Raw genomic sequence first — 11,690 nt, 5'->3', positions numbered from 1 at the left:
TCGAATTGGGCCACTAATAATGGTTGTCACAAGGCAAACTCCGAGAAATAGGAACATTTAAAACCGAAAGTTTGTCATCATCATTAAACACCGCATCCAGTACCCCCCTATCCCAACAACCACGCTCCATATCAATCAGATCACACACACGAAGGTCCAAAATGCTGTCCGGTTTGGGAGTCGGAACCAGGTATGAGCTCTCACCAATAAGCCAAGCGTCATCCCATACTCTAATTGATGTACCATTTCGTACCCTCCACTTTAACCCACCAAGGAGATGAGCTTTAGCACCCCAAATACTCCGCCAACTGTAACTAGGGTCATGGCCCCTAGCCGCCTCTAAAAAGTCCGAGTTTTTGAAGTATTTTTCCTTAAACAAACTGTGAAGAAAGGGGCCCGGATTATTGTAAAGCCTCCACCCTTGTTTAGCAAGTAGAGCTTGGTTAAAAATTCTCAAATCCCAAAACCCCATTCCCCCCATTGACTTCAGGAGGCAAAGAGACTAACATTTTTGCCAATCCATCTTCCTCTCCGACCCCTTTGAACCCCACCAAAACTTAGCCAAAATTGAGTGAATCTTATCAATAAGGCCACGAGGATCTTAAAAAATACTCATCATGTAAGTGAGAATTGCTTGAGCAACAGCTTTTATAAGAACCTCTTTACCCGGACGAGACAACAATTTCTCTTTCCACCCTTGTAATTTCTTCCAAATCCTCTCTTTCAAACTAGCAAAAATCTCCTTCTTTGACCTTCCAATTATCGTAGGCAAGCCAAGGTATTTTCCATGCCTATCCACCTCCCTAACCCCAAGAGTAGCCGTTATTTCCCTTTGTCGATCCGCAGACACACATTTGCTAAAAGCTACCTCAGTTTTACTGAGATTGACACTCTGACCAGATGCTCTTTCATACACACTGATAATGTCAGCAATTTTTGAGCATTCATTCAATGTAGCTTTTGCAAAAAGAATACTATCATCCGCAAAAAATAAATGGGAAATTCTAGGGACCCCCCTACAAATTCAAGCACCATGAATAAAATTCTCATTTGCCGCTTTTGCTAGCAGAGTAGAGAAAGCATCAGCACAAATTAAGAATAAATAGGGGGATATAGGATCACCTTGTCGAAGACCACGGGTAGGAACCAACGATCCGGATATACTACCATTATTCTTAAAGGAGAAAGACACACTAGCCAGAAATTTCATGATACGATCAATCCAAGATTGCGGGAACCCCATTTTTTGCATAACCTTCTGTAAAAAGCACCACTCCACTCTGTCATACGCTTAACTAATATCAACTTCAAAGCCACCGACCCATCCTCTTCATAGAATGGAAAATCTCGAAGGCAATAAGAGCATTATCTATAATCAGTCGATTTGGCACAAAAGCACTTTGGTTTGGAGAAATAACCAGAACCAAGCATGTGTTTCATTTTATTTGCCAAAGTTTTAAAAATTATTTTGTACAAAACATTGCACAAACTAATTGGTCTGAACTCTGTCATCCTCTTCGACTCATTACATTTCGGGATCCACACAATGCAGGTTCGATTTACTTCTTCTCCTTAGTCAATTTCTCCATGCTACCACCCCTTTACAAAATTAATCATGCCTCTACTAACAATATTCCAGAATTTCTAAAATAATAGGGCATGCATACCATCCGGTTTGGGAGCTTTATTCGGATGCAATTGGAATAAAGCTTCTAGAATTTCCTCCTCTGTCGGTTCAACATCCAAATTACCACGCATTTCATCCGAGACAAGAGTCACAATAGCAGGTGTCGCTTCCTCAAAGCTAGTCTAGTCATCAGAACTAAAAAGAGCCCTAAAATACCCAGCAATGATGCCATCAATATCATTCACAGAGCTCTTCCACTCGCCATTTTCATCATATATGCCCGAAATAAAATTCTTCGCCTTTCTTTGACTTGCTTTATGGTGAAAGTATTTCGTATTTTTGTCTCCATCCCGCAACTCATTCGATCTTTCTCTTGTGTGCCAATATGACTCCTCAAGCCTCCTTAATTCATCAATCTCCTTTTTGATATTATTGCATTGCTCCAATCGATGAGCATCAAGCCATCCTCCTTGAACATCCTGTAACCTTTTCTCAGCTTTTTTAATCTTTTGTTTAATGCTGCCAAACTTATGTCTTGCCCAAAAGGAGAGGTCCTCAGCCACCCTCGCTATCCTTATATGAATCGGCTCATTCACCCTGCTCAGCCACACATCAGAGACCACCTTGCTGCACTCGTCGTATGATAGCCAAAGGGCTTCGAACCGAAAATTTTTCCCCTTCCTATCACACTCATCCTTGTCCCCAAACTTCAATAATATAGCAGCATGATAAGAATGGCATATAGGGAAATTAATGACTTATGCGAACGGAAACATAGAGCACCACCCATTCTAAGTGGCATATCTGTCAAGTCTTTCCCACACCAAAGTGTTTATTAACGTGCCCCTTTCCGAAGTGTATATGCTACCTTTATACCCAAGATCACGGAGGCCACAATCCTCCAATGCATTCCAGAACCCATCCACCTGCCTCTCCCGACGTACCGCCCCTCCACTCTTCTCATTCAACCCCAAGATCTCATTAAAGTCACCAAAATAGAGCAGCCTGCATGAATACTACGCAGAAGGTCCCGTATACGATATTTTTGCGTCGCTTTGGGCCAACCATACAACCCCACCAGTTCCAACTTGGAACTCCACTAGCATCACACACATTTTTTTGGGTTTCGTAGTGTCCGACACTACGCGGAAGAGAAACCCGCCCAAGACCCGCCCACTAATTAAAGCAACTAAACATGAAATCACATATTTAAACAACAAAAATGAGAGAAAGAGAAAAGACAATCTTACCCTCGAAGCGTGCTTCGCTCGATAACGAGCTCTTAGTTGAAAGCTTAAGCTCGTAAGTGCGAAGGCCTTCGATGGCTCGCACCCTCGACCAGACCCGAGCGGTCTTTATCCCAAAGGTTAGTCGGGACTTGACCAAATACAACTACAGTATTATGAACTTAAAGGTTTTATCACTAATGATGAGATGCCTTATTGAGGTCAACTCAAGTGATTTTTCCGAAACCCAAAACTTGGGTATTAATAGGGAAGGGAGCCTTGATCTCCCTTCTCCCATCAATGTGGGAGAATTTCATTTTTCCCTCAATTTATTTTAATCAAAAACAAAATAAAATGTAATGCAATCAACTAGCTCCAAGTTCCATATGGAGAGCAAGGGTTGGTGAGGACCACCAAAGGGGGGGGGGACCAAAACTCCTTGCTCCCCAAGCCAAACACCAAGACCGGTCCCCATATTTGACCGGTGCTAACCACGCCACATGGCTGGCTGGAAGCTTGCCTTGGCTCCCAAGGCAGGCCAGCTGGCGCCTAGTACCAAGGCTGGGCTGCCCAGCCAGCTCGCACACGCATGCCTACAGTGAGCAGGCCACACACGCAATGCGGGTTTCTGCTGCGATGCGTGTTGCTGTGCGAGAGGCATGGCCTAGCTGCTACTGCTTGGTGTTGCTACACTAGCAAGCACGCACAGCTACACACACGCACACAACACGCTGCTAGCGATGCATTTGTTATGCGAGTGCAATGCTGCTGCGATGGGCTGGGCGCTATCCCTAGCATGCTAGCAAACACACATAGCTATAGCACGCATACGCAAAACACCATGCTTGTGATGCTTGCATGCTAAGCGCAGCCTAGCTGCGACTATGCGTGTGGCTGGGTGCGATACCCACCACGCTAGCACGCATGCGATTGGTGCCCTCACCTAGCCTAGCACTCGCATGGCTATGCCAATGCGAGGCTACGGCTTAGCTCGTACTTGTCGCTTGCTTTATTCTACATCTCGTTAAATACAAAATTCGACTTGACTTGCGACGCTCGGTTTCGATGCTCTAAGCTCGATATCCGACGTCTTTGTTGATAATAGTCTAATGACTCATCTAATCCTTCGGATTGATTCGTCGCCTCCGAGTAGTTACTCGATTGGGGTAAGACCTGAAGGGTTCAGTCAGGATTAAGCCGTAACATTAATTATACATTAATATTACTGATCAGAAGAGGCCTCCACCTAGGCGTTCCAATCACTTGACCTCACTAAAGAATTATCTTTCTAATAGTTCCAAACCCTCTATCGGAATAATACACTTGTTTGAAGGACACCATTCCTTTCAATCTCCCACTTGTCATTCCGGACAAGTGTGCAATTAGTGTATAGCCCTTTTCCTATGTCGCTTAATGTCTCTTCATGAACTATAAGGTAAGATTCTTCGTCATCCTTATTACGTCCAGAAGTGTTTCTCGATTTCCGAGTTCGACTGTCAATTAGCAGATGATTTCTAATTTCATCTGAGCACGGCCATGTATTTTCACAGTCTCGCTCTTCAAGAGGCCTTGTAAACAACAAAGACATGTTGCCTATTATTAATAGGGGGACAGTCCCAGTCTTGTATTTTTAGCTTCCCGTACTAAGAGGACCTAGTCGCCTGGGTGTTGTCGTTATAATCCCCTTTTACGGCAGACGTTTGACAACATCAAAAACGGACTAGTACTCAAACAAGAGAACTTACAATACTCATGGTCGTGGTAAAAGGTTCTGATAGCTATGATGAGAAATATACTTATGACGATTTTATATCTCTTAAAGTATTCTCATAGGTCAATCCGGTATAGTTCTAAACCAATACCTGTGAAAATGATTTAACAAGTGTTTCATAGCACAAGAAACGGTGCTATAAATCATACTACACACTAATCTTAAGTGGTTATTAATCGTCCATCGTTTAAATGACCTTGATTAGGGATTTCGATTGAAATATTCAATGTTTACTTAACAAGTGTTTCTTTATCCAAGACATGGTCTTGATACCCTGTTTTGAATATTCTCAGAAATTGAACAGACTCATTATTTAATTCTAAACCACAATTAAATAGAAATGGAGTAATAATAAATTTGTAGAAAATTTAATTGCTCCAAAATCGAATAATTTAACATAGTGTTTTACATTAAGACATCAAGTTTAACTAAAACACATATACAGAGAAATTAAAGCCAATCTCCAATATGCTTGATTCTCATTGCCTCAACATGCTTTTTGTGCTTCACTTAAGGCAAAGGTTTAGTCAATGGATCGGCAACATTGTCGTCCGTTCCAATCTTACAAATTCTGATTTCACCCTCGGACTTCCATTCCCTTATCATGTGAAATTGCCGCTTGACATGTTTGACCTTCTGATGTTCCCTTGGCTCTCTAGCCTGAGCAATAGCTCCATTGTTATCACAATAGAGGTATATCCGACCCTTGATGGAGGGTACAACATCAAGTTCACTAATGAACTTACGAATCCAAACTGCCTCCTTAGCTGCTTCCGAAGCTGCCAAGTATTCGGCTTCAGTTGTACAATCTACACTGGTGCTTTGCTTAGCAATCTTCCAACTAAACGCTCCTCCATTAAGGTAGAATATGTACCCTGACTGTGACTTAGAGTCGTTTTTGTTAGTCTGAAAGCTCGCGTCGGTATAACCTTTAATAACCAAATCATTACTACAACCATAGACCAAAAACTTATCCTTGTTCCTTTTCAGATACTTTAAGATATTCTTGGCCATAGTCTAATGCGCCTCTCCTGGGTCTGATTGGTATCGGCTCGTAGCACTCAAGGCATACGATACATCCGGCCTAGTACATATCATGGCATACATGATAGATCAAATAAACAAGGCATATGGAATCTGAATCATCCTCTCTCGCTCATCAGGTGTCTGTGGACACTGTTTCTTGCTGAGAGTTATGCCATGTGACATAGGTAGGTGCCCTCTCTTGGCCCCTTCTATGTTGAATCGTGCCAGTACCTTATCAATATAAGTACTTTGGCTCAATCCAATCATCCTCTTAGATCTATCCCTGTAGATCTTGATGCCTAATATGTACTGTGCCTCTCCTAAGTCCTTCCACTAGTAGAAAAAATGAATTACGTAGCGCACTTTTTGCTCCGGTTCTTGAAATCTGGTGGGAAAAGAAATGGACAGGATTGGGGAGAATACTTTTCCCACCGGTTCCTAATAAACCGGTGCGAAATTATATTTTCCGCACCGGTTCAAACCGGTACAAATTACAAAATTAAAAAAAAAAAAAAAAAAAAATCGGGCTGCTTAATTTTCATCTTCTTTCTTTCCATGTTAGGGTCTTTTAATTTCCTCTCGTTTTCGCCTTCGTTCTCTATCTAGAATCCCGAAATTTCACCTTCTCCATTGAAGTGGTTGCCCTAGCTTTCTCACTCCATTGAAGCAGCACCTCCGCCTCCATTGAATCGTGCTCTATTCTCCATTGAAGCCGAATATGAGCTTTCTCACCTCCATTGAAGCTGCTCCTTTTTTGTTTCGATTTCGCTTCCATTTGGTTTTGATTTTGTTTTTTTTAGCTGTTCTTGATTTTGATCTTGTTTGCGATTGATGAATTGTTGGTTGATTTTGTTGTTGTTGTTTTAGGGTTGTCGAATCTGGTTGTGTTATTAATGTGTTATTGGATTGATTTTTAATGGAATTACTCGTGAATTTGTTCTATGTTATCAAAACCATAAAATCTTACGCATTTGCCTTCTCTCTCCTCGAGGTCTGTTCTTACCCTTGATTATTCTTGCAACTTTGAGGCTCTTGATTATGGATATAACAATCTTGATTTCTGCAGATTTGGCCCTAATAATCGTTTTATTGCTTCGAATAATCTTGATTTCAGCAAATGCCCTAATAATGAACCTTTGAATTGGTTGGTTGGTTCTTGTAACGGTTTAGCTTTGTCGGTTTATGATCCTGTTCTTCGTACTGATGCCGATTTTCGTTTTGTGGTTTTTAATCCTATTCTTCGTACTGATGCTGATACTTTTATTGAGATTCAAAATCCTCAAGGATTTAATATTCCTACTGATCCATTGTTACATGATAACCTTAGTTTTGGGTTTGGTTATGTTTCATCTCATAAGGACTACTACATTGTTGCCATTAAGTTTCCTGAGTGCTTAACTCATCCCGAGTTGGTTGCCTTTGTATACTCGTTTACTAACCGCGATTGGAAAACAAAAGAATCACCGCGAAAAGATCAGGAAAATAGGCTGGTATTGCAAGATTACTGGGTTAATAGAATTGGAGTTCTGGTGAAAGAAACTTTGCATTGGGGTATTGCAATAGGAGATGATAAATGTATTGTTGTCCTTGATTTTATGGTTGTGTTATACAATTGTTGTTTGCTTTGACTTATGGGAATCTTACTGATAGATTTTATGGTATTGATAACTTTCTCTAATTTCATTTGCTATGATAAATTTCACAAGTTAAAATTTCAATTTAGAATGTAGTGAAAAAAATTATTTGAGAAACTGGGTTGTAAAGTGTGCTTAAGTTTATTGAGAATTGGGCATTCTTGTGTATCTTATCATATCGAATGTGGGTAGAGGTGGTTTCAATGAAGTGGTGCTCGCAATTTGCAAAGTGGTGAAGAAAATTATTATTCTAAGATTTGTTTGGATTCATAAAAGACTTTGTATATGTTTAAGCAATTTGTCTGTGAATGTGACTTTGTTATTAAATATGAAAGGTTCTCACTGTCAGTTAGATTTCTTTATTTGATAAAAAGTAATAAATTAAATTTGGTATTATAGAATGGATGAAAGATTCACTAGCTACCGACGATGCTTCGGAAATCAAAGTTTCGATGTTTGATTATTCGATTGAGAATCATTTTAGGTTTATTGATTCAATCAACAAGCTTTGCGGTCGAGGTCAAAATTCTAGTTTCATTGATACCAAAATTCAACGCCTAGCATCTACAATCACTTACCTCAGGTAATAATTTCAATTTAATTATTTTTTGGAATAAATGAATAATACTGTACTGTTAGTGTAGAAAATTGAAATATGGAGGATATTGTATGCAATTATACAATGTGTGTGAATTACCTGGATGAGCAGTTATGACGGCGGGTAAAGATAATTGAGAAACAACAGCTGGCTTGGGGGATCATAAACATAGCATTTCATGTCTCTCAACTTCTTACTGGAGTAGTTTATAATATTGTCCTCTTGATTATATAAACATATTTTAGTACTGCTATTATATTTGGAGAAGCAAATTATATACAGCTTATTTCCATTCCATGGTTTACTATTCATGTTATGTCACTTGTTAACATGCTACAAGTATGTAATTAGTACAATCATTTACACAGTTTAGACATATGTATGTAATTAGTACAATCATTTACACAGTTTCGAAGAATGAAGAAGAATGAAAGGGCAATAGGGATTTAAAGGACCAGGAGTGCAAAAATCATTTCCCATGTAATCTCACTCAACTGATCCCCCTGTTTTTACGTGTTGCACAATCTGGCAGTCTAACTGAGATTCATGTTTCATCAGTTTTTATGTGATAGTAGGAGTATTGTACTAATGGTGTAGTGGTTGTTACAATAGTAAATTATGTCTCAAGCTTATTGTGGCCAAAATTTGCATGATAAAGAGCGAATTTGAAGACAATAAGAGGTTTCTTGATGACAGTATGTTTTGTCTCTGATGTGGGAGAATATTCAAATAAAAGATTTTTTTAAAAAAAAAAAAAACATTTAACCATCTGTTAAACTTACAGAACTCCTAATTTCCCAAGGAGCTTCAGGGAGAGCTTTTTATATAAGGCTGGAGGTGAATAAGCTTTAGAGTACCTCAATTTGGGATCAGTTAATATCAGTATATGGCCTGTGTTATTGATCAAATGCATGGAGAAAAACCTGATTGTGTGGTGTTTATTGCTTATGCATGTTGATATGTTTATGAACTATAATTTAACTCTTTTTCCATGCAGTACGCCCTGCCATACCTGGGATGCTTTCCAACTGGCTCATGCATCATTTAGTCTTTATTGCATTCGGAACAATGTAGTGGTTCCCCGGAACAGCCAAATGGCTGGTTGTAATCTGGGGGGGGGGGCATCTCTTCTTGGGGAGGCTCCCATTGTTGAAGTTGCTTTGACCGAGGCTAATGATGGTGATGAAGAAGATGGCTCTGGGAGTAATCTTTCTACAGTTAAAATCCATGACGATGAAGTGAGTGTGAGATTTTTGGTCTGTGGGGTGGCATGCTCATTGGTGAGTCACTGAATTATGAAGCCTGCTTGTTTCATGGCTATGAAAAGGACATTTGCTAATATACACATCTCTTTTGTAGGATGCATATTTGTTGGGATGTTTGGAGGATGGACTGAATCCACTTTTGGGCATAGAGGTAAGTTCACCTATTCAGCCACCCCCCCTCTTTTTTTTCCCTCTTTATAAACTCGATTTATTTGTTTTTTTCCCTCCATGTATAAGCATGGAGCTCATCTTCAGTACAGATTATTTTGTATTTTTACATATGGACACTTGGTTGAGCAATAGGTTTTATGCCGGTTTTCTCCATATCATGCCTCTTTAACGTCTATCATGTCTGTTCCAATGCACTGAATGTCATGAATGGTGCTGAATGCAATTTTAGGGCAATTTCTTGTCATGAATGTGGCTGGGAAAATTAGAAGGGCTTGTCTATTTTTCCTATTTTTATATATATATATATTTTTTCTACTGTCTAATATGTTTTTAATTTTTCAGATGCGTGGGAGCAAGTTTCAGAACCGCTTCAGGTATTGTATGAATGTATGCTTGGTGATGTTGCTGCTTATTTTTCCAATGTTGAAGGGTGATTACTAAACAGTCATGGTTATGATTTACTACCCCTTTTGTCATGGTTATGATTTTCTTCAGTCAGTTTCTTTTTTCATTTGATCTGCTGAATATGGAACCTGAGTGATTATTTGTAGTTGCTGATTCCTTTCCAGAAGTTAGTACTACTGGTTTTTCCACAATATTAAACCCTGTTATGATTGCTGCAGTGTCAGAAGAATCTTTGCTGTTGACAATGTTATGATCTGGTTTGCAAGGTAACTGTTAAGGTATTGCTGCTTCTTAAATCATTAGAATCTTTGCTTTTGAGGCAAATTAAGGAATGACAATTGAATTTTTATTTTTTTTTTAATATATAGATTTATTTCCCTTCCATTTTCTAGAACTCAAAACTCGATTCTTTTCTTATAATTTCTATGAGAAATGGTATGCAAACTTTGCTGCCTGCTGGTCTATTGTTCTGCCTGCTATCTGCTGTTGTGGTTGCACTATTGTGTTTAGTGCTGCTTTACTGACAAGTTGATGTATGTTTGTGCTGCTGTTGCACTGTTGTGCTGTTGGTCTGCTGGTTTTGACAGCTCGTGCTAGGTCTGGTACTGGCTGCCTAGCTGTGGTGTAGCTTCTTCTGGTTGCTGTTTTGCTTGTAGCTGCTGCTTGGGTTGCTAGTCGTGGTGTGGCTGTGCTGTCTCATTCTTTGTTGCAGGCTTGGGTCAGTGGGAGCAGTCTGCAGTCTGCAGTCTGTTTTCTTTCTTCTATTTATCAAAGATGTAGTGCTCTTTAATGGATGTATGACACAAATATTGAAGAAAATATATGTGTTTTATGTATATTATGATTATATATAAATATTTGTAAAATCTAAGTGAAAAAAATGCAAAAAAAAAAAAAAAAAAAAAAAATTTAAATTTTTTGGGGCACTTTTGGCACCGGTTTTAGTGAAGAACCGGTGCTAAATGTTTATTTTTTGATATTTTTGGAAACTTTTGGCACCGGTTCTAAGAAAAACCGGTGCGAAAAGTCTAGTTTTTGGCACCGGTTTTCCCTAAGAACCTGTGCGAAAAGTACTTTTTCCCACCGGTTTTGAACCGGTGCGAAATCTATGGGGTTTTAGCACCCCCCAAATAGAACCCGGTTCAAAACCGGTGGGAAAGGGGGGGTTTGAACCGGTGGGGAATTCGTTTTTTCGCCTAGTGTTCATTGAAAAGCACTTTCCCAGCCAGACCTTTACGGACTCTAACAGTTTAGTGCTGTTTCCGATGAGTAATATGTCATCGACATATAATGCGAGGAATGCGATCTCACTCCCACCGACCTTCTTGTGAACACAAGACTCATCTGATAAAACCAAACTTACTAATGGCTTCATCGAATCGCAGATTCCAACTTCTGCTTGCCTTCTTTAGTGCATAAATGGACTTCTTAATCTTGCATACCTTCCCAGCATTGCTTGGAACAACAAAACCTTCCGGCTGTGTCATATAACACAGTTTCTTCCAAAATCCTATTAAGGAAGGCTGTTTTGACATCCATTTGCCATATTTCATAATCATAATATGCAGCAGCTGTTAGGATAATCCGGACGGACTTAAGCATGGCGACTGTTGAAAAGGTTTCATCATAATCAACGCCATGAATTTGCCTGTAACCTTTTGCAACCAATCTAGCTTTGTATATAGATAAATTTCCATCTTTGTCGGTTTTCAACTTGAAATCCATTTGCAACCAATAGGTGTGTAACCTTCGGGCAAATCAACCAAGTCCAAGACTTGATTTTCAAACATGGAGTTCATCTCGGATTTCATGGCCTCTTGCCATTTTGCAGAGTCGGGGCTTGTCATAGCTTGTTTATATGTCGCTAGCTCATCTCCATCCATAATAAGGATGTCTTGATCTTCGCTTAAGACAAAACCGAGGTATCTGTCTAGTTGAGATCTTGGTCGTTGCGACCTACGCAGGGT

The 11,690-nt window shown here is 39.6% G+C and overlaps 2 protein-coding genes across 4 annotated transcripts; one reads left to right on the top strand and one right to left on the bottom strand.

Annotated features, from left to right (window-relative positions):
- Positions 1-601: 601 nt before the first annotated feature.
- LOC110685117 lies at positions 602-1,243 on the bottom strand. The gene is made up of 2 exons (XM_021861579.1): positions 1,123-1,243; positions 602-957 (listed from the first exon to the last, which is right to left on the bottom strand). Exons 1-2 carry the CDS (start codon positions 1,241-1,243, stop codon positions 602-604), a joined length of 477 nt encoding a protein of 158 aa, XP_021717271.1.
- A 6,428-nt stretch (positions 1,244-7,671) lies between these two features.
- Positions 7,672-10,570, top strand: LOC110685221 (AT-rich interactive domain-containing protein 4-like). 3 transcript variants are annotated; one of them, XM_021861707.1, is made up of 7 exons: positions 7,783-7,867; positions 8,291-8,362; positions 8,880-9,162; positions 9,242-9,298; positions 9,661-9,692; positions 9,942-9,989; positions 10,311-10,570. In XM_021861707.1, the coding sequence occupies exons 3-7, from the start codon at positions 8,977-8,979 to the stop codon at positions 10,318-10,320; spliced, it is 333 nt and encodes a 110-aa protein (XP_021717399.1). In that variant the 5' UTR covers positions 7,783-7,867; positions 8,291-8,362; positions 8,880-8,976; the 3' UTR covers positions 10,321-10,570. The 3 variants fall into 3 exon arrangements, with proteins under 3 accessions (XP_021717397.1, XP_021717398.1, XP_021717399.1); XM_021861705.1 differs by lacking the exon at positions 8,291-8,362 and having other exon boundaries at positions 7,672-7,867; XM_021861706.1 differs by lacking the exon at positions 8,291-8,362 and having other exon boundaries at positions 7,672-7,867; positions 9,942-10,001.
- The last annotated feature ends 1,120 nt before the right edge of the window (positions 10,571-11,690 follow it).

Source organism: Chenopodium quinoa, unplaced genomic scaffold (assembly GCF_001683475.1).
Source record: "Chenopodium quinoa cultivar QQ74 unplaced genomic scaffold, ASM168347v1, whole genome shotgun sequence".
Taxonomy (NCBI): Eukaryota; Viridiplantae; Streptophyta; class Magnoliopsida; order Caryophyllales; family Amaranthaceae; genus Chenopodium; species Chenopodium quinoa.
The sequence above is the reverse complement of the archived record's forward strand: the minus strand, read 5'-3'. Positions and strand labels throughout refer to the sequence as shown.

Excerpts from the sequence above, each read along its gene's own strand:
- LOC110685221 (XM_021861705.1), top strand. The coding sequence starts at position 7,689 with ATGAAAGATTCACTAGCTACCGACGATGCTTCGGAAATCAAAGTTTCG. Across the intron at positions 7,868-8,879 it reads TCTACAATCACTTACCTCAG|TACGCCCTGCCATACCTGGG; the intron begins GTAATAATTTCA and ends TTTTCCATGCAG. Across the intron at positions 9,163-9,241 it reads GTGGGGTGGCATGCTCATTG|GATGCATATTTGTTGGGATG; the intron begins GTGAGTCACTGA and ends TCTCTTTTGTAG.
- LOC110685117 (XM_021861579.1), bottom strand. The coding sequence starts at position 1,243 with ATGGGGTTCCCGCAATCTTGGATTGATCGTATCATGAAATTTCTGGCT. Across the intron at positions 958-1,122 it reads TACCCGTGGTCTTCGACAAG|CTACATTGAATGAATGCTCA; the intron begins GTGATCCTATAT and ends TTTTTGCAAAAG.